Source organism: Vidua macroura, chromosome 3 (assembly GCF_024509145.1).
Source record: "Vidua macroura isolate BioBank_ID:100142 chromosome 3, ASM2450914v1, whole genome shotgun sequence".
NCBI classification, from domain to species: Eukaryota; Metazoa; Chordata; class Aves; order Passeriformes; family Viduidae; genus Vidua; species Vidua macroura.
In genome coordinates this window covers 99,970,632-99,993,584 of record NC_071573.1, presented here as the reverse complement: position 1 = coordinate 99,993,584, position 22,953 = coordinate 99,970,632, and the positions used below count along the sequence as shown (strand labels likewise).

The 22,953-nt window shown below is 37.3% G+C and overlaps 1 protein-coding gene across 1 annotated transcript in view; it reads right to left on the bottom strand.

Moving 5' to 3' along the window:
• Positions 1 to 22,953, bottom strand: part of TAF1B (TATA-box binding protein associated factor, RNA polymerase I subunit B) — a 46,169-nt gene continuing 23,216 nt past the window's right edge. The window contains exons 9-15 of the mRNA XM_053973850.1: positions 11,745 to 11,892; positions 9,527 to 9,704; positions 9,177 to 9,223; positions 6,332 to 6,422; positions 5,808 to 5,878; positions 3,681 to 3,906; positions 1 to 662 (exon numbers count right to left, since the gene is read on the bottom strand). Coding sequence (XP_053829825.1) covers positions 470 to 662; positions 3,681 to 3,906; positions 5,808 to 5,878; positions 6,332 to 6,422; positions 9,177 to 9,223; positions 9,527 to 9,704; positions 11,745 to 11,892 — 954 coding nt within the window. The 3' untranslated portion in view covers positions 1 to 469. The remainder of the gene's footprint in view (positions 663 to 3,680; positions 3,907 to 5,807; positions 5,879 to 6,331; positions 6,423 to 9,176; positions 9,224 to 9,526; positions 9,705 to 11,744; positions 11,893 to 22,953) is intronic.

Below are 22,953 nucleotides of genomic sequence, written 5' to 3'. Positions count from 1 at the left end.
TTAACCAACTGCTTCTTTTATTTGTTAACATAGCATTTAAAAACAAAATAAACATTATTTTCTAGAAACATATTTACTGTCATACAATGGTAGGTAAAAAAATAGGTATTTTAATTGCAAAATCTCACAATGTAATTAGATGCTAATGTCATGTCCAGTACACTCAAAATATGTACAATTATGCCCCAAAAAATGGTAACTTCACAGCTTCCTGTTGGCTCAGATGCAAATTAATGAAATAAATGGTCATTAACAGTTTTCTTGGCAGTTTCCTTTCCCAGTATCAGTGACTTAAATTATAGATAAAATGACACTAAAACTGAAGTACAGTAGTAGATCTCAGCACTACTATCTTAACAAAAAATGTCCACAAGACAAAAGAATCAGTGTAAGTTTAAATTAATACCATGGTTTTGGGATCCAACCAACTAATTCACATGGGTTTAATACTGGTGGTTTTAGGCCTTTTTTACTTCCTTAGCACTGTGTTGTATTTTAGTTTTTTACAGAGTTTTTTATTAAAAAGTTTGTGTTCTATCATACACACCTCATCATGGATATAAGCGGGCTGAATCCTCAGAAGAAAAGAGAACAACCTTAGTACAAAATGGTAACTCTGGGGAAACTCCACTTCTCTGTAATGAGCCAGATGACCACACAATCTGAAAAGAAATGGGGAGAAAACAAAAGCCCTAAATTACAAGTGCATTTAGTATTTAGCCAGCATTTATATATTAAACTGTAATTAGAGACAAACTTTACACTTTACCAACAGCATAAATCACAATTCTAGTTTACAGTGTTGATTCCTGTGAAGTGATCCACTCCTGCAAAACCACGAAGTATAGGACTGAACCAAAATCGCTTCAGAGCTGGTGCAAACACACTAAGAAAAAGCCACTATAGCTTCTTGCACTATGAATCAGGATCTTATTCAGCCAGGCAAAGAATATATTCTCTGCCTTTCAGGACGAAACAGAATCACTGTTTGTTCTTCCAGCTTTTAGCAAATGTAGCAAAGTATTAAAATGACTACCTCACCCTATTTTTTAAATTTCTAAGACTATCCAATTCAGACACCTTAGGCTCTTTACTCTGTCCTCCTCTCTCCATAGGGTTCCCCTCTCACCTTCCTGACACTATGTCATGGGATAATAACCCATTCATTTCTTGTCCATTGCCTTTGTGTGCTAAATACAAATTACATGTCTAGAAACAAGAGAGTTTGTTTCTAGAGTCAAGCCAATGCAGTAAAATAGGAAACATTGGAGCAAACACTGATGAGGTCAACAGAAAGTAATTAGTGCTGTAGCAGCCTTCTGCTTCATAATTTTGTAGCTTTTGTGGTCAAAATGTCAATGAAAATGACGAGGTGATTTTACTCATGATGTACATAACAAAAATATCAGACTAGACTTGCTGGTAACAAGTGTCAGACCAAACAAAAGATGACACAGAGAGCAATCTGCAGAGAGAGTTCTGTGAACATTAAGTTCAGCAACTTAGGTTGGAAAACCACTAAACTGGATAAGGCTCAAATTTAGTTTAAAATCCTACAAAGTTTCAATTTTAAAATAAAAATACTGTACATTGATATGGGGGTTCAGGTGCTATATTCACCTATAAACCAAATACATCTTCTAACTCACTAGGTATTGCCTTGGGATGTGGAGAAGCATTTTAAAATGTTCCCTGTGTCTGATTCAGAGCAGCTGTCTTAAATATTCACCAGAACAACGACTGGGATCTGTCTGTCCCAATTTACAAGTAAGTGTGCTAATTACTAGACTATAAAGTCATTTGCTCACTCCCTCTGGCCCAGCAAACATTTACATTTTACCTCGAACTGGAGGAACAGCCAGACCCATCCTGAGTGCCAGGCAAGCTGCACTTCAGGGAGCACGGTCTGTTCAAAGCCTCCCCAAGTCTGGCACACTGGGAATCTGGAACTAGGTCTGTCATGCCATACATCCCATCCTCTGCCCTACCTCACACCCTCAAAAGCATTACAACATCTTTCACACTCTCATCATCTCATCACATACAGAATTATACAGTCCTTGAGGTTGGAAAAGACCTTATGAACACTGAGGACAACTCCCGTCACCTGAAGACTTAGATGTAATAGTAAATAGTTTAGATAGAATATAATAAATAGAGTAATAGAAAAAAATAAATAGAATAGCAAATCAGTTTAGAAGCCAGTTTAAAACAAAGTTTTATTTTAAAATGTAAAAGCATTTCACCAATCATTTCACTGATCTCAGCTTTGCTGACACTGTAATCACACTTTAGTCCCAGGAATAAAGCATTTTAGCAGTCCTGTTAGGCCATGCTGATTTTTAGAGAAAGAGAATTTGTAAGATTTTTTTTTTAGTTCTGTTCTACATACAAAGAGGATAAACCCTCATATCTGAGGGAGTAGATGTTGTTTTCCAATGTTAAGTAAGTGTCAGATGTATACTTAACTACTTGCATTGCAAATGATATAAGGGGAAATTTAACCGGTAAGAATTTAAATTCAAATCTTGTTTCATGAAGGTTATGACAGTTTGCCATTAACATTTCAATATATTACATATGAAAATGTAGGTTTAAAACCAGACTTTGCATGGAAGATTATTCATACAAACATACACCGAAATATCCACTCGTTCAATGTGTACGTAAGATTTACGCAAATCTGTGGTAAAAGGATTATTACCTCTACTCCCTTTAAAAAAAAAAAAAGGTTCTTATTCATACAAAAGAATGAATCCATATAACCAAACCTCTTGTAATGTAACACTGTGCTTACATTATTCCAACCCATTTATGTCACTGTGGGTATGTGAAAAGTAACGTGAAAAGGAAAATAAAGATAAGCAAATAAATCCACCGAAAGACAGAAAAGACTGCATACTTGTAAAAGCCAATTCTTTTCAAGGGGAATCAGGACCATATTGCTAAGACTGCATAGGGGCTACTGATCTCTGAATACCATTTCAAATTATATATCAGATAAAGATTTCACATGTTACTCAACAGAAAAATGAAATCTCATTTCACATGAATGTAACCCAACCTCCTTTCAAAAAAACACTTTCCAATAGCATACACAAGAAATTCAGGAGAATCCAAGCCAGCTACAGAGCTGATCTTCTTCACTGATATTCACCAGTACATTCCTTTTCTGGAATAGGGTTTCATAATACAACCAATAGTAGAACCAAAGTCTGATATATGATCCAGAAGTCATTGTGATTAAGGTCATCCAAAAATCAGTATAGTGATTTAGAAACTTAATTTTCTGTGCCTTTTTAGATGTCATGGAGGAAAGGAATGGGACTGTTTTTCCATTCTCTGGAGAGTTGCATCACAAATATTTTTATAAAACACTGTAAAGAAATTGAGTATTTGCACCTAGCTGCTACTCTTGCCATGTGACTCTAGTTGTTGATCTTGTCTCATCTCCTCTCTTCTCATAAGCTCACTTTGCTCAGTCTGCATGTTACAGTTTGTCTACTCACAGTCCGAGACTATCCATTCCTCACACACCCCTTTCTAGAAATGACTGTAACTGTGTGTGAGCACATAGCTGTGCACACACCCTGTATTTGTCATTTGAAAAAATATATGTACAGGACTTTACTTTCAGGAGAACTTTCCAAAATGTATTTAGCAAAAATGTGAATACTTACTTCTCATTGCATAGTTTAACTGTACACAGCCAATAGTCAGGGTTCATGGCTGTCAATAAACCACGTTTCTCTTGCAAAATTCCCTTCAGGCTATGCCCATGAAAACAACTCCCATCTGTGTTTTCTTCAGACCAACGTAACTGAAAACTTGAAGGATTTGGCTTTTCAGCACGTTGCACTGAACCAGACAGCTTGCCAAACTGATTTTGTAAGTTCACAACCATTTCTGTGCAAAGAGAAACAAAAGAAACAAATGCAAAAGTATTAAGTACCAGAATATTGTTTAGAAGTGATTAATACAAGAAGAAGATGGGGTATTTGTGCTTTTAAATTTTTTTTTTTTTAACCTCTGCATGAAAGACTGAGAAATCCTGGAAGTCTCTAGGTTATCTCTGCCACCCTCTTTACAGGTTTTAATGAAACATTTTGAAATAGAATTCAAAATGCCATGTCTTTTATACCTGATGCTATTAGTAGTGGGGCACTCTAAAACATTCCTACAAGTAAAACCTGTAAAATCCATTTGATACTGCCACAATTTTTATGCTGTTAGGAAGCACATTCATGCACACATAGATTCAAGGTTAAGCTTTTCACGGTGCAAATTTCAACTGGTAAAAAACCCCCAACAACAAAAATACCCCACTCCATGTTTCCCTGCTGCTAGTGGATGAATGACAAGCTTTCCTAAGTTACTGAGACTGAGAAGGGAAAGAAGGTAATCATGGTGGATCAGATATTGTATGACTGCCTATGCCTTGTTTCTCTAGGATAAAATGCAAGTTAAAAAACATTGTTGGAGCTTTAACTTCTTTTTATGAGCTGTATTTAAATAAATTCATTCATGTACTGAAGAAAAAAAAAAAACATAGTAAAAAACCTCCTAAAATAATCCAAGGACTGGGAAGTTTATCTTTCAAGACAACACTAAAATCTATGATCAAAATCCAAGGTTTCTGAGAATGTGTATCTGGCACACAAGTATTCTAGAGCACTGTCTCTATTATGTTACATTTGTTTTAAGATGAATCCTGCCCAGTTGCAATTATGTAGTATTGCTGCTCACAACATTAAGATAAAGCTCTGTAATCAAAGTGGTCCTCTTCTAGCTCCAAGAGAAGCAGAGCCAGAAGAGGAATCTCTTTTCCTACAAATGCAGGAATTAAAGGGCATCTGAGTAAATAATCAGCTTGAAATAAAATACATCTAAACATAGTTTTCCACAGAACACGACTTGACTGCAGGATAACCCCAAGAGGATTTTGAAGAGTAAGTACTTAAAAAAACCCCACTGCATTCTTGAAGGAGAAATCCAACATGCATAATTCGAACCAAATAGGATTATAAAACTTGTTTAGAAGTCCCTGAACCAGTCGCTTCCAGAAACTGAAAGAACATAGAAAGTGAAAAATACCACTTGCCACACTTAGTATCTCTCTCCAAATGCCTGCTGCTTTCTGGATAACATAAAATGTAGAATGAAGAAATCCTGATCTAATTTGGTTGAATAAAATTCTGGTTTTCCTTATTTCTGCAGACAACTGGGGTTTTGTTGTTTTGTTTCTTTGCTTTTATGGCAACACAAACCCCAGAAACTTCTCACAAGTACTTCCAGAGCTACTAAAATTCAGCAGCTGTACTTGCATTCTGACCACATACAGCTAGCTACGCAACTAAAGCCTTCCTTGCTTTCTGTAGAGGATTGCAAGAAGGAGTGGCAGAGAAGAGGGACGTGCAAGATCTACTAAAGGACATACTGGGATATTCATACCAAAGCGTTCAAGCAACTAAAGGAGGAAACAGACAGGAAAGCTATGGAAGACCAACAACTCACGAGGAACAGTGATATAAAGGCAAACTAGAGAAGATGAGGCTAAGAGCGCTCCTTCTGAGACATGGTTCAGTAGGTTGTTAGGAAGACTGGCAAAGGCAGTTTCAGTTGTGCATGTTGGAAAAATTCCAGCCACAGGTTGTAAAACAGTATTACATTAATTGTACCCAGAGATGAAAGAGAGGAGACAAAATATTTTAAGATGTAAATGTTATCAGTCACAGCTGAAGATCTTCTATGATGGGAAAAGTTGGAGCAGAGTTCTGTGTTTCTGGGAAGAAGCAAAGTTTACTCACGTCTTCTCTTTAGAACTTTAGATTTATTCTTGACTGAATAAAACAATGGCTTTTCACATCTCCACAGATACCTACCAGTAAGAGACATAAGAATTGTTAACAAAAAGAAAGCTGGATCTAATGAATAAATGAGTAATAACTTATTACAAATACTGCTGAAGTTTTAAATTAAAATCAAAATAATCTAGTGTTTAGTGCTATTAAAAGCCATTGCCCCTCCAACGCATAAAGGACATATTTTTCTGAGTAGGCAAACCAAGGCATGTTAGCCTAGATCTACTGTAATCAGTTAATTGTTCAGCTGTATAAGCTATTTTTCACAGTAAGTGAGCATTTAATAAATAACCTGGATAAACATTATGAGTGTAAATAGAAAATTAAGACAGTGATTTAGTAATTCTATTCACTCAAGCTTGGTGAATGGACATGTGGAGCAAATTTCTAACTTTTTTTTATTTCTGTAGGGATGAGGAGTTCATGCAGAACTGTCTACCTTAAAAAAGAAGTACTTAAAAACCTCTTACTTGGCTCTTTCTTCATCCAATTTCTTTTGCTCCACATCCAAGGAATGTTTTACCACCTCATACCACTTCTTGAACTCAAAATATGGGCCCCCTGAATAAAACATACATACTTTAGTTTGGGAAGAAATGAAAGAAATGACAGAGAAGGTGGTCTCCAAGCAGTTAGACTGTGCATCTTGCACCTGTATACAAACTACCCTGAATGCTATGTGCTTAAATAAAACACACTTGATCTGATAATTCTGTAAAAAAGAGAAATGCAGAAATGGAGTGAAAGAACACTATGTCATAAGAAGTGCAAAGAAGCCCCGTATCTTAGATTTCATAGGTTTAGCACAAGTCAAACCTTTTCCCTCTTTTCTGGAAAGGTGAGCCTAGAAGCTACCTCCTCTCTACCAAATCAACTAGTTCTCCACTGTGTGGAGTGGCCTTCAACTGTTTCAGAGTTGAATTCAAGGGATTAATGGAACTATGCATCGAGCTTACGTTCAAACAAATAAAACCTTAAGAAGCTCAGATGCAAAATTTTACATAGTTTCATCAGCTCCCCACTGTCTATCCCACTACCCATGAAATCTTACATGGTTGGAAAGATAAACTAGACAATGGTCTTCACTTCATCTCAGCCTCTCATGGTTTGGAGCAGAGGAACTTCACTTGTTGATATGTGAACAAGTATTTAACAGCACATGCAAAAACATGAAGACACGGGACATTTTAGCAGCACCTTTATCACTGACCCTCCAAGAAGCTCAGGACTGAAGCAGACCAACTGGGTACAGTAAGGATAAGAAGTCCAAACAGAAAGTGTAGATTTATATATTTAAAAATAATCAACTTTTATTCCCCGTGGGTGGAATATCTGCATTGTGAATTAACCAGACTTTGCATTTCCCCATGGCCTGAGCTGCACTGCATGCGATGCTTGCGTCATGCTCAGCTTTGCCAGCCAGCTGTTCAAACTCTCCTGAAGGGGAATATACTGATCTTACAATCACACTTATATACCTTTTGTATTATTTGCATTTCTGCCATTTGTATTATCCTGCCTCAGAATGCCTAGATTCTAAAAACATAGATGGTCACAAAAAGCAAGAGACACGTGAAAGGAACAAAGACCCTCAGCAGTCCTTGAAATTCAAAGGTCTGGATACAACTTCTTTTATGAGCTCCTGAAACCCTGAGGTTTAAGTAAATACTCCTAAATTGCTGGGAGAGCAGTGTGGGAGGTGGTAGACATTTGTGTTAAACTTTCTATGAATTATTAAGCATCTGTCACATGCAAACCTGTTGTCAGAGACATGATGCTACACTGTAATAACCCTTTACCCGGCCAGTACTGCTGGTTTGATGTTCATGCAGCTGAGCTGACTGGAAAATACACAGCTCTGACACACACACACACACAAATACTATATATCTCAATCACCTTTAATTTGAACAAAACCCGTATTGTGGAAGTGTGCAGTTCACAGAACACACAGAGTAGGTAACTACAGCTATCTACTCTACTGCTTCCAGTGTGACTCGAAGAAATGTAGGAGCTGAAATACTATTTTTTAATTAAAAAAAAAAAAGCCTAGAGAATGGATACTTAAGTTGAGAATGGAGTCAACATAACTTGAATCTTTAAAACTTGGTATTAACCATTATTCATTTAAGCACTCTAACTTTGGGAAAATGCCAGAGGCAGTTTTGAGCTCTGGTGCTGATCAGTTGTCTAACAGAAATTCTCACATCAGCCCCTCTGCATGGCTGCTCACCATCACCCCGACATCTTAAGCACAGGGACAACAAAACAGAACATATGGATCATTTGCACCAGCAGATTTTAAAGTAAAAAAGTGGGCAAAGAATGAGCTGTTAATTCCCAAGGGCAATGAGACTTGTTAATAAGGGAGAAACCCCATTAAGACATTAATGAGCCTCAGCTTGTAAAGCAGTTGCACAACTCCCCACTCCTGTCACTATCATGTACTTCAAGTTTTCAAGGGAAGTAAAAAGGAAAAGAAAAAATCCACCACAAGTTTGCGTATCCACCTGAATGTGAAAATTACCCATTTTAGTTAACAATGATGACTGTCTCTAGTTACAGCAGTAATTGAGCTCACACATGACTAACACCATAATTTTATTATGGATCTAAATTTTAAACAAAACATCAGAAGGGTCAAAATGACCCAAAACTGGATAAAAGGCCTAACAGATAAACCACTGTAACACATCTTGGATCTTATCTTCAACTGTGATTTGGATTGGGCCATGGAATATCTTCCTGAAGATTCCTAATCTTTGATTTGGTCTTTCTGCCCTCAAAGAACCATGTTCACACCGTTATCTTCTCTATCTTAATTGCTGCTAGCTTTTCCACACTCTCTCAGGATTATTTGGACTAAGAAACTAGATTACATCTGAAATATGTTACACACTAAGACATTTTATTTAACAAGACTAAACAAGTTTGGATTTTATCATAAATGTGGTTTGATGCCCCTAGTAAGTATCTGCTATTTACGATCAAAGTGTTCTCCCTTTTCACGGCATATCCATTCATGTCCACCTACCACACATAAAACTCTAAACCAAGAGGCAAACATGCACAAGCAGAAAGGCACCCAGCAAAATGTGTACCAAACTCCCCTATTCCAAACAATAAGAATTGTGCAGGTACACTTGAGGCCATTTTACATGAACAGGATCTACTCTTTTTTCCAAATAAAATTTGCCCTTAATGAATGAAAAAAACATATTTTCATGATCAATAAGAAAAGTCTTTCTAACCCTGACTGCAAAACTGTTTAATTTACAAAATCATAACACTGCTTCTATTAGAATATTTATGTACCTTCTGTGTTATTTTTATTTCTTTCTTCAGCAAACTCTGAAAGTAACCTGTAAAAAATTTTTAAAAATCAGGCTGTGATGTAGATCAAATACTGCACTTTTCACATGAAGTTCAAATACAATGGACAAAAATGGCATCCTAATTTTATTCCAAGTATCAGATAAAACCCAACGAATTTTAAAAGTAACTAATATTTCATGTCTAAAATGCCTTCAAGTGTATGGTTTAAGCTACTGAACTTAATTTAAATTCCAATAGTATAAATTTAACTCTAAAGAAAGAACCATCGGAGACAAGCATTTGCATTATTCGAAATTTGAGGGTTGCTACAGATTTGTCTGTACACTTACCATTCATAGTGATCATCTAATAAAAACAATAATTTGAGCACAACTACAATAACTGCTGTAGCAAGAACATCATATTTCACTTTTCTTCTTGACTTATTCCCAGGCATAAGAGTCAGGAAATCCACTTCTCCAATACCAATCTTTTTCACCACTCGACAAGTCCAATTATGCAATTCATCTGATTAACATAAATAAAAATGTAAAACGTTAAGACAAGCTAAAAATATTTTTACAGTGCAAATATGTTAGCCATTTGCGGAAAACACTGCTTAGGTCTTTTAGGACCATTTGACAGACATATTCTTTGGGCTGAGTATTATTTTTGGATACTTTTAAAAATATTAGGCAACCTTCACTGTACTTATGTGGAATGACTTATTATATATTCATATGGAGAATTTAAAAAATCACATATTTAATAGTGCTTTGATGTTACTTGAATAATGTAGTGAAATCATCCTGAGCATTCTTGTGGGAAAGCCTATTGTAAATCCACATAAGTATATTTTTAAAAAATCCCCAAAAGCAAAAAACTTGTGACAAACTTTTTTCCTGCATGTTGACTAAGCACCCACGGCAGGAATCAGCCCTGCACAAAGGAGGAGCAGGGCTGGTTGTAAAGAAGCTGGCTGGGCATGGAGAGCAGTTTGGTCGTGGCAGGGCAGCACTGGCTGCTCCCCCAGCAGAAGCTGCTGAGCTCTCCACGCGCGGGCTGTGCCAGGGAGATCCAGCTGCAGCTCCACGAGATACACAGCAGCCTATCTATGCAGGCTCTTATTACTCTGCTTATTTTTCACAGATACAAATCCCCCAAATTTCTCACCTTTCCTGTTCAGCAAGAAATACAGGAGTTGATTACATCACCATCAGATTCCACAAAGGTTAGCAATGTATGACTAAGTACAACCTTAATCCAGCTGTACTTATACCTTCTGCTGCTTACAAAGAGTTCAGTAGGAACTCGTTTTTAATCCTCTCGCATATAACAGTAAAGGTTATAAAAAATTTGGAAAATAAATTTTCTTATAAATACTACAAGCATATTTAGTTTTATTCCAGATACATAAAATAATCTCTTCATTGGTATTTAGTGTCCTTTAACACTCCCAATTCATTGTTTTTGGTTTTTTTTTGAGTTGTTAGACAACAGCAGCAGCCCTTTTCAATTTTTTAAAAAATGCTGCTATATGATGAAAATCTTAGTTGCAATATATTCCTTTTCTGCAGTAATTTTCAAAGAGTACTTAGCTTTGCATTTCTCTGTAAAAGATCTGAAAACGACAAATTTGCAGCTTTTTTTCACTATCTGTAAAATAATGTAATCCTCTATGGGACCACAACACTGGCATAAAACTACAAAATCAGAATTACTACTCCAGAATTTTAGCCATACACCTATTGGTTATCTTCTCTTTATTCAATTGTGAATAAATAAAAAACCAAACACTTTTATTCATTGTAACTAATTGCAAAATAACACAATAACTCCCTCCCCTACTATGAACTGTTGGTATGTTTTCAGAAAAAAAACTTTACAGGCCATTTGTCTGTGTAACACATCTTCAGTCACAATGGTATTTGACAGAAAGTATGGTAACCCAACAGAGAGTTCACTACTAGGACATACTGGTCTTTCTTTGACAAGTCAATATTCATGACTTAATTTTAGGATAGACAAAAAAAGTCAATACTTATGCTATATATGATTTCAGAACTAAAATATAAATCAAGTGAGACAGAACCTGATCTGTTACTCACCATTAATTAATATTGAAAGAAATAGTAATATACAATATTATATAATACACAAAATATATTCTTTGTTAAAGAATGTACGGCCATTATTACATATGAGAATTTCAGAGCTAAGCAATCAGGTCCCAACTACACGAATCATTTAGCTGAAGTTAATGTATCATGAATTCAACAGGTGCCTCTTAGTTCACATGGATACTAAAAGATTTAAAATGAAGTATCCACTCCACAGCCTTATAGAGCCAACATCAGAGTGCCCCTGCATATCTGGGCCCATAACACATACTCTAAATGTTTGAGGAAGGTGCTCTCTATAGAAAGAATATCTTTCAGTTCAAGCTGAAATGGGAACAAATTAGAAGGAAAAGAGCAGGCCCTTTTGAAGTAGTAATTTAAGCCTTTTTGCTAGAGTTTACTAAACCATAGAAAAATTTTATCAGTTCAGGCTAGGGAAAATATTTACCAGGTAAATTAGCTTCCATCAAGTACTTCATGCACAGCATGTCTGGATGAAGAAAGCAGCTTTCTGTTATATCTGGAAAACGAGGCAGGTCTAAAAATGCTGCAAGTTCATGCATTTTGTCAAATACTTCTTCATATGTAGGCCACGACTGAAAGACAGGGTTAGAGGGGTTATACATTTGCTCTATTACCATAGTTGTTAATTATTTAAAATTATTCATGTTAAATTCTGAATTGTTTGATACAGGATTATTTATACAGATTCTTTTAGCACACTATGACCAAACGCATGTGCAAGAATAGAGCTAGATTGCAGTACTGCAAAGAGAAACATGCTAGTTTTAAATCCCATGAAATATATAAGGAACAAATAGAAAGTTGCTTCAGATTTCCCACCACCTCACCACCTTTCTTGTGAAATGCCCATTATACATCCAGATGCTCCAAAACTGAGAGTTTTGGGAAAAAAACAACAGAGATGCAATTGAAGGTGAACTGTCTAAAGACCTAAGAGGTCAGAGAAGCACAGAAGGTGGAGGCTGGCAGGGACTGCTTGAGACCACTGCGTCCAAGCCTCTGCTTGGGTCAGCTCAATCAGGCTGCCCAGGACCACATCCAGTCAGACACTGAAATCTCCATAGATGGCAGCTTCCAAGGGTTGTGGGAAATCTGCTCCAGTATTTCACCAACTCCACTGCACAAAGGAAAAAAAGATTTTGTTTTCCCTTACACTTAAATGGAATTTCTTGTATTTCAATGCCCATTTCTTCTCATCCAGTCACTGGATACCACTAAGGAGGATCTGGTTTTCCTCCTTTGCACCCTCCTGCAGGTACCACATCATACGTGCCCTGAATATCCTCCAGCTCCAGGACGAACAGTCAGCACTCTCAGCTCTCCTCATTTGTCAGGCTCCACTCCCTGATCTCCACAGCCCTTTATAGGACTCACTCCACTGCATTCATGTCTCCCTTGTACTGGGTAGCCCAGAACAGCACCCAGCACTCCTGATGTACCTCGCCAGTGCCAAGTAGAGAGGAAGGAGCCCCTGCCTCCCTTGAGGACTTGTGCAGTCACCAAAACTGCTCAAAACTTATTGATAGTGACCTTGCAATGACACCGGCCAGCTGCCTCAACACTTGTGCAGTATCTCATCATAGCCTGTGAACCTTCATACATCCACTTCCTTCACATATTCCCTAAACTGCTTCTTAAAAACTGAGGCAAAAAGAACAATCATCACTTTAGTCTTCTCCTTAGTCTTTGTGACCACATTCCCATTCAGCACTAGGCCCACATTCTCTAGAACCCTTCTAGAATCTTTCATGTCATTTAGTTAAAAAAAAATCCATAATTGCATATTTATTAGTGACTATAAATCTGAAATTCTCTTTTTGAAACCACTGGCTGCATAAGAAAGTTCTCTCAATTTGTACTGAGGTTTTTCTGCTATAGGAGAATATAACTTACAGAAAGATTTTGACATGTTTATTCATAATGAACTCAGCCGGACCTGAAGTTTGCATAAGTATGGATGTAAAGTTTGCCCCTCCTTTCACGATACCTGAGCTGTTTAATTAAACATTCTTAATTTTCTGCAGTTAAAATGATTACTTGAATTTACCTCTAAAAGCAACAACTTCAGTTGTCCAGGCTACTTTACTGTAGGAGGAGGGGTTGGGGAAGTCAGTCTAGGGTTGCCATGGGAAACAGCAGTTGTATGAGTTCTCCACCCCCTTTTGTAAGAGAATTGTACCCTCCCCCTGTCCTGTCAGTTATTGTTCAAGTCTGCCCCTTAGCCTAGAATCTTCTCTGTTCCACGTTTTCCCTTTGGTTCTTCCACCAAGAACACTCCTTTCCCTTTTCCCCACTGGTTAATGTTATATTTCCCCTCCCTTTAGCCTTCTCCCGATTGTACCCTCGAATTCTAAACCCTCCTACCCCTACGCAGTAAAAGAATCCTCACCCCGCCCTTCGGGGCTCTCGGAATCTGCCTCCCTTCTGCTTCGTTGTCTCCCTGTTTGCCCCTTCTGCGACCCTTCAATAAACGAGCAGGATTTCAGCAGCCCGAGTGTCCCTCCCGTTCTTCTGGTGGACCCTCAGATGTACCAGCTATCCGAGCTTTGTGCCGAGTGGCTAAAAGCCCCCACGGCTCGGCAACTGGCGCCCGAACAGTTACACTTTCCAAGTATAACTTTCACTTATCCGAGCCCCCACGGCTCGGCACTTTACCATTTTAAACGTATAAAAAGCAATGATTTTTCTGCCTTAGCCAGGGATTTTTCTAATTCAGCAAAGCACTTTGTCATGTATTTATATTTTATAAAGTCAATTTGTAATATGGAACCTTCCTTTAAAAGAAACTTAGCAGGGCTTTATACTTTGTGTACAGCTTCAAAACTTTCCTGAACAAAAGTGAATTCAAGCTTCTGCTCTTTTTTTGGTTCAGATTACAGAGTAACCGTGTTTACAGCAAGACATGATGTGACCTAATGTAGTTTTATTCAATAATTTGCCTTCATTTATTTTGATATAAGCTCTGTAGCCAATGCTCAAATTTTGTTTTGAGTGATTACCAACATTACACTGTCTTTTTTAAAATTATCCCTCCTCAGACTGCAGTTCAGACTTGCATGAACACATGCTTAGGCAAATGAATAATTCTGCTGTCACCTACTATTACACATGTTACTTTTTGTAACAGTTAGGAAGTTGTATCATGTTCATTACAGTTTCTAAACAGTGTTAAAATTGGCTTAGACTGCTCCAGGACTATCTTGAGAAACAAGAAAAACTTGCACTACCAGAGTCCTGCAGAAGACCAGGCTCACAGTACTTCCCATTCGTTCTAAAAAGCAGTGCTAAATTGAATACCAACCAATCTGGGAACAAAACCTGAATCATATGTAACTTCTCTTGAGTGTGCTGGGAGAAAAATTGAAGTCCCACATAATTCAAATAAGAACATTACATGAATACTATTCATAATTAGATAGCAAGGAAAAATGCTTTCCCCAATGAAAAGCAGTTGAATTAGTAGCTTCTTAATAATATATCACATGTGAAAATAAATTAAGACACTGGGAATTTAGTAATTTGAAGCATTCCTGTTCTCAAACATTAAACTATCACCAATGGAGCTATCCAAAGTTTAATCTGACACCGAGCTACTTTAAGGAATACAGATCTTAATTGGAGGACTCCCATCGACACCTTTATCACCTTTTACCTAAGCTTCTGTCCCTCTACCAGGACAAGGAGACAGTTTTCCTATCCTAGGTATTAGTGAATCAAACTTTCTTCCCTCTGCCCAATATCTACTTTGGTTCAAAGCTTTTGTTTGCAATTTACAGGAGGCAATTTGGTTCTTTTTCAAAGTGGCTAGAGAATGCTCTGCTTTGCAATGACAACCAATGCCTTCCTTTTTCTGAAGGTAAACAAGTGGTATAAATTCTGCAAATAAAAATTAAGACTGAGAGCTACCACTTGGATTATTTTAGAAACAGTGTTAACAGACAAAAAACATTATTTGTTGATGTGTGTTCGTAAGAGATCTGAACACCCTTGGAATGTGTATCCTAAGAGAAGATAAAGATCAACCAAATCAGCTGCTGTTTCCCAGGGTTTAAACCCTAAGCTCAAAAGCATTCCCTGCAGTAGTCCCAGTGCTGTGCCATGATGGTGAGGCTGAACTGAACCCCTGCTTGCAGTCACCACTGGAACCGGAAGCTGCAAGCCCAGCTGCATCCAGCACAAGGTCACACCTGCCTGGGACACAGCACAGGGCTGAAGGCTGAAAGCTCAGGGCTAAGGACACTGATGACACTGAAGGGTTTCTGCAGTAACCAAGCACTGGCTGTTTTCACCAGTCACTGTATGCCCTGTTTAACTCTGAAAGAGATGTGAGTTCACACAGAAAAATCTTATATTCTGCACAATTTCAAACAAACTGGGAGGGTTAAAAGAGAAAGAACTCCCAAATTCCACACAACCAGCACAGCAAATGTTGAGACAATATTAAGAAAAAGAAAGATGCAGCAAACAACCAGCCTCAAAATTAATAAAAGCTACTACCTTCTACCCAGCTAAGTATCTCTAAAAAAAAAAAAAAAAAAGAACCTGATAAAACAAGTTGCGCTGGAAGCCAACCAGCAAATCCACTAGGAAAGCAGGACCCAGAGCCGGGCCATGCCTCCTTCACTTAAAAAACTCTGCCTCCAGCAATCCATGATTAAACCCCAAGGGAGGAGTACTTGGACAATAGAGGACAGTGTTAGATCATATGCCACACACTTTCCAAGTATAACTTTCACTTATCCGATCATAAATTAAAAAATTCAAGATGTACTTCTGTGCTATATTTTAGGACAACTCCCCTGTCCATCACCACATGAAGTTACTAAGCTCTCACCTTGTTTTGGGAACCTGGGAAACACAATAAAAACCACATATAAAACTCAAGTTACAAACCCTTAAGGGCACCTAATAATTCCAGGAAGACTGACAAAAAACCCTTTTAAAGCTATTCCACCTGCTATCCTTTTCAGGTGTTTCGCAAGCTGGGATTCCTTCAAGACTGATCAACAACGCTGACAGCGTCTGTAACTTGTCCAGATGGGCTACAGAGATTGCCAAGACCTTTTCTTAAACTTTGTTTTTAAAATCTTTGTATCTTATTCCCACATGTGACAAATAAGATCACTCCAGAAAGCAGTACAGAAGATTAGTATTACTTGAGAGTACTTTCCCCTGCCCCCTGAGCACAGGAGAACAAAATACACATTGTTGAGTCAGTGAAAATGTGTCTATAACAAGATTTTCATAATGATAAATATTCATTAAACTATTTAAATCAGTTGTCTTTATCTTTCAAAGTTACATGGCATTTTTCACCTGTATTAGAAAACAACAAACTAGTTTTCAGGAGCAGAGGAGCCAAACTATTAGCATGATAATCAGATCACAGTAACAGGTAATTGTTTTGAGTAAGCCAAGATTAAGCCTCTCCTACTTGTTTGGACAATATCAGAATATTGCTGATCAACAAGCAGAAAATAGTATGCACTGGCTGGCTCTCCAGAACAATTTGCAGGCTCCATAATTTCTTGCTTTAAATGTGGTCTGACTGAATCTCTTCTTGGATAACTGTGACATTTCCTTCATCTGTATCAGGACAATATCCCATTACTTACATATTCACAACTCAGCTTATGTTATAATGATAATGTTCTATTATTTCTGAAAATAAATAATTATACAGTTATTTTAAATTCTTCATTTTATATTTTTCCTTTCCATCTTTCTTTCCTGTTCAGTACTTTTTTTGCAGCACAGTTCCCTTCCTTCTCCTTCTACCTGTGCATTTCCATCCTGGGACCCTTTTTTTCCCATGCCTGCACACGCTCTGAAGTTCTACCTACTTTGTGCTGCTTATATTCCACAATGGACATTTTTTCCAAGGGATTTCTTTAATGACGTTTTAATTCTGGGACCTAATAAGGTCTGACTCATTTTTACATTATCAGCTTTTTGGAAATTCCAGGGAATCTTCTAATGTTTAGAGCTGGATATGCAAGGCGTCATCATTTTTAAGATGACAAATTCAACTTAGACCGAGTTTGAAAAAGCTTGTACTAAACTTATCAGGAAATGGATTAATAAAGCCATTTAACTTGTAGGTTTGGAAAACAACAAGTTATGAGGGTTGAAGAAGGGGTTTTTGCAACACAATCCAGAATTTTGCTTCAAACCTTGTGTAAAGCAGGGTATGCCCATAAAATAAAATATATTTATTGTAAAAAATAATAAACCAAATGGCTGTCCTAGTGTGTGTAAAGATCTTTGAATGCTGCCTGGATTGAAATATACATTCCCAGGAACCTAAGATGCCTTTACATTTACATAAGGTAAAATCAGGTACCAACAATAAGCAGAGCAGTCAAGTTCTCTATGGCACCTGGCTCACCTTACTTTGCTTCTGCTGCTCAACTGGTTCAGATATATCTGGTCATCTGCAGCATGAGCCTGATGTGGGATGACAGCAGCCACAGTGCATGAAGATTGCATAAAAGACTTGACAGTAGAGACAATAACTGTATTAACTGTGAAATTTACACCCAAATTAGTATTTAAAACTGAACGAAATGACCTTGTGGACCAATCAGTAGATCATTAATGGATTTTTTTCATGTTTTTTGTGTGTTCTTACAGTACTACTAATCTGGCTACCTCCCTTATAAACCTACACCAGCAAGTACTGCCGATTTTTTTTTAAACAACATTGATTTTTCCCCTTGCCTGACCTCTATCTACCTCTCATGCACAACCACCATCACACCTAGAACAGCCACAAACTAATGTAACAGCCATCAAACACAAATTAAAGGTACTTTAACATGGTGTATTGTAATGAATACAAACGTTAAAAAAATAGGAAATACTGAAACATTTTTTGCCATTTAACCTAGCTGGAAAAAAACAAATGTAGTCAACTTTGCAACATGGTTAGATTCTGTGCAGTGTTTTTAGGAAAGCTTTCTTTGTCAGAGCAAAAGGTATACAGAAAAGACATAGGCAATGTTTGAAGAGACTCTTTAAAGGTCCCTTCCAACCCAAACCATCCTGAGATTCTATGGCATTGTCAGCACTGTCACCACTGCTGTATAGAAACACCCTAGGCTTGTAATTTGCTGGTGAGCGTGAAAGTGGACAGGGAAGAACCCCTGCACTCTGCTCCTGCCTCCTTTCCTTGGTCACATCTGAAACAGGAGAACAGACTCCACGAGCCCCACGTCTGACCCAGTGCACTCATTTTTACATGGACTGTATTAACTGTGAAATTTACACCCAAATTAGTATTTAAAATTAGTGGATAGCACTTAAATGAGTGGAGAACATTTAAATGAGTGGATAGATTTCTCCAAACCCTGATATCCATGAATCACATACAGATGCTGATGTAACAGCAAGAGGGTGTGCCTGGAATTATTAAAAGGGAACCAAATGACAAGAAGAAGACAGGTGAAACTGCTATAACTCCATTTAGGTAACTGCAAAGAAATATGCATCTCGTGAAACTTCTTCCATTAGAAAAGACAAAGAGACCAAGCACACAAATAAAGCTGCTCCTTTACAAGCCTGCTATCAAGCAGAAGGAAGAAATAAAAGGAAATCAATTTGTCCACCTGAAAGACAGGCAGACAGGTTGCCCAAGTTATCTGTCAGGTAACAAACAGGCAGAAGGGAAGAAAAAAAATGTTGGGATACCATTTGAAAATCACAGAAGTCACACTGGCAGGCTCTCACTTCCTCTCTCCTTTTAATAACTGTTTCAGATGCAACAACTACTACATCCTAAAATCCCAAATTCCTCTTGGTCATTGCTGTAGAACAAGTGAGAAGGGCCTTTACACAGCAAAAATATTAATTTAAGAAAATGACTCAATAAACAAAGCTTATGCCTTTTTGAGAGAAAAAAATAGGTGGTAGGGTATTAGACTGCATTAAACTGATACAGGCAGTATTTACTGAAGAATTCAAGATGGCATGAGGATGAGCCAGCAACTTACATACAAAAAAAAAGTTAATTGAATGTCTAATACAGTACTCCTTTACTAGGAAAAAAAAATTGGCTGCCTAACAGGCTTTTTAATAGTGTAATTTCAGAGGAAGACATATTTTTCATTACATGATTCCTGGTTAAAGTGGTTTTTGAATAAATGAGTTTCAATATTATTAAACCACGAGAGACACATGCTTGAGCATTACCTTGTTCCTGCTCACAAGCAAACTCTGTCAAGTATCACTTTTCTAAAAAATGCAGTCTTTCTAAAAATACATAGAGGATTCCAACAAGGAACTGAACTCTCATAATGTATCGAAATCTAAGAGTTTGGAAACAAATTTTATTCAATTTCATAAATACTTTGGTAGGTTTGTTTTCTTTCTTCATTAAGTAATGCTTAAAGACATGTATGGACAAGCTAGAGTTTCTGTTACACAACAGCAAGCTCTCATGATAAACTTGATTACAATAACCCTTTCAGCAGTGAACTTCCTCCTCAGCTTTTTTTCTTTCAAATAAAAGCCTCACCCTTGCTTCTTTTCATTCTGCACTACTTTCTATCCTGAACAAGTACTGCATGCACCTGCTAGAATGCACAAAAAATACAGAGCTAGGTCAAGAAAAAAAGCCCCTCTGATAGATACCCACCCTCAAAAACTTAAGATTACAAGGTATCTCAAAACACCAGCAGACCAAAGCAGGAATCCCTCCTTGTTTGGGAAAGTAAGTGCAGCATAGTTATTAGCAGAATTTGTATAGATAGAATTTTATCACTCTCAAAAGATTTTTTTAATAAACAAGAATGACTAGCTTCTGTCTGAATTTGAATTCTTTAAATAGTTACCACTGAAAACAACAAATAAATTATATAGCCATTAAGGTAATTCAAATTTTAGTCAGGAAAAGAAGCTCTTGCACATTATACCTAGAATATTTTGAGAGGAAGACTTCAGCAAACAGAGGAACATGTCTAAAAGCCAGTCTGATGGATAAGCTTTTCAGGGAAGCAGAAAGCTCTTATCATTCCAGTCCAAACTCTCCAGGAGAAAACAGCAAATATTTTGACCTGCATTTATGAGTTCATGAACAGATTTAGTCAGGAATTACTCTGTTTGAATCAGACCCAAACTAAAACATATATGTGCAATCCACCAAAACTTAAAAGAGTGTTAGACAATCCACCTGTCAGCAATTTCCTAAGAGCTGTGTAATGACTTGAAGACATGTGCTTTAGCCAGTAGCAGATTATTAAGGGATACAAAATCCTTTCAAAAATCTAGTGTGCAAAGAAAAATAAATACAGGCACCGTTTTACAGCATTTAGAAAATCTTCAGGTTTCTTCATGACTGTGGCACAAACCTACCTCAGTCCCTCAGGCAGGTGTCTTTGTCCCAGTTTTCCACCTTGGGACAAAGCAGCACAACACCAGCCCTGAGAGCCCAGCCCAGAAGGAGCAGCTGTCTTGTGACCGGGGGAATGACCAGCATCAAAGGAGGAGAAAGGACCAAGTATTCTGCAACTGAGTTGGTTTCATGTGGCTTGCACTAATGCAGGCTTGAACTCCATATTAAATGAGAAAAAGGAACAGATTCAGAGCAGCTCACTACTTCCTGCATGCTGAACTAAGACACTATCTTGGTTTAGAAACAATATGAGATGCAATTGTAATGACTACACCCTAGAGTACTTACAGTCTCAGCTAAATGCTGAGATGCTCTTTTCAGTAATTCCTACATTTCATATGCTCAATTGTAAAACTTTAATCAGTACTCAAAGAAATGAAGATAGAGTATTAACTTAATCTGTTCACAAATCAAGACCTGTACTTTCTGTTCGGGCCCAAAGAGGACTGCACAGAACTGAAGACTGTTCAGAAATACTAAGGGTAAAGTGCAAAACCCCTTAAGCTGCAGTCCCTGTCAGCCCAGGATGGCTCCCCCATGACCTAGAATTTATTTATTCTTAAATGGCTCTTCATGTTTCTCTTCTTGCCACATTTCTAGGCCAGATTTCTTGTACATGTTCCTGCTTCCTTCTGGCATTGGGATCATCACTACTACTCAACAGTAAGGAATTTTACATTGTGAGTTATTAAACAAGCAATTCCTTTATAGTTCCTCCATGAAAACAAACCAAAAGGTCACTAGAAAAATTTCAATTTTTCAAATAGCAAAGTTTTGCTTAAGAAAAATGTGTAATATTTATTGCTTAGAATTCTTTGGTGTAGGTTAGACATACCCATTTTATGTAATGATTTTGTACACTTTTATCATTCAATCATTCCTCAACATTTTTCAAGTTGAATAAAAAACACTCTGACATCTCTAAATGTGAAACTTTATCAGACCATATTTAGTTCGCTTAACTTAAAGGCTTGAACTATGACTTTAAAAGAGTTCTTTTAAGATAACTAGTTAATGAAAAATGAAGTTTTACGATCTTTAAAAAAGTCTCCCCGGAACACAAAACCCACAAACTGAAAGCCTAACTGAAACCCCAGAACAAAAAAGAAAAAGTGACTGTACCACATCAATCAAAATAATCTATTTAGCCTTGCACCCAGAAGCGAGCAAGCAAAATGTGCAGGGAGGAATTTAAGAACCAAGCAAGCCACAGCACTACCAAACATCTGTCCAGCTTCATACCATTTGTGGCTGACTCAGCAGTGAGATCTCACTATTCTTTTGTTCCAGATCTCTATTCCTCCATGACATTTGTACAGTCAGCATCTGGCCCTTTTAACATCCAGAGCATCACTTAAGGCAAGGAGTTTCACCAGTTACCCACAAAACATATGAAGCCACATCTCCTGCTGTTTGATTCTGAACCTGCAAACCAGCAACTTCTGCTGACACCTCCCAGTCCTTGAATTGGAAGAGACATTGAACAATTGCCTCCTGAACATGTTCTACAAACTATCACCACATCTTCCTCTTAGTCACCTCTTCTTTAGGTTGAAAGATGAGTAGATAATATTAATTGTTTCTTGCAAGAAAATTGTCCCTATTTGATAATCCTTGTTGTGATTCTCTGTACCTTTCAGTTCTTCTGCAACAAAAGGGTAAGAAAAGCAAAATACTCAATCAAAACTTCATACAGTATTTAAGATACAGTACATTATAGATTCATACAGTAACATATTTTTTTTCATCTCCATTCTTCATTAGATGTCAGGAGTTACTAGAAAATAACTTTAACGTAGCTGGTCTAAAACAACTGCATGTTCAAAAACTGCATCATAAAGGGATTACAGAAACCTGTATCATTAATATCACACAAGTATTTAAACTAAGGCTGGTACATGAACATAGCAGCATTGCTAACACCAGCTTTCAGAGAACACTGCAAACCAATTTTTCTTTGCTTAATACTATTTTTTCCACCTAGAATAAAGATATTCATGTCAGCTGTTGGACAAGAATGAAGTCTGAGAAATTTCAAGCAGTATTTCTCCATCTGTATTCTCATAACTATGAAGCTCCAAGATTATATATCTCAGTAGATGCAACAAGGGGAATGTCTGACTTATTCCAAACTACTCACACAGAATTCAGAATTTTATTAAGAAAAAAAAAGAGAGGAAAAGTGAAAAAAACAAAGACTGAATAGAGTGATGAAAACGAAGGAACTTGCAGGTATATCATT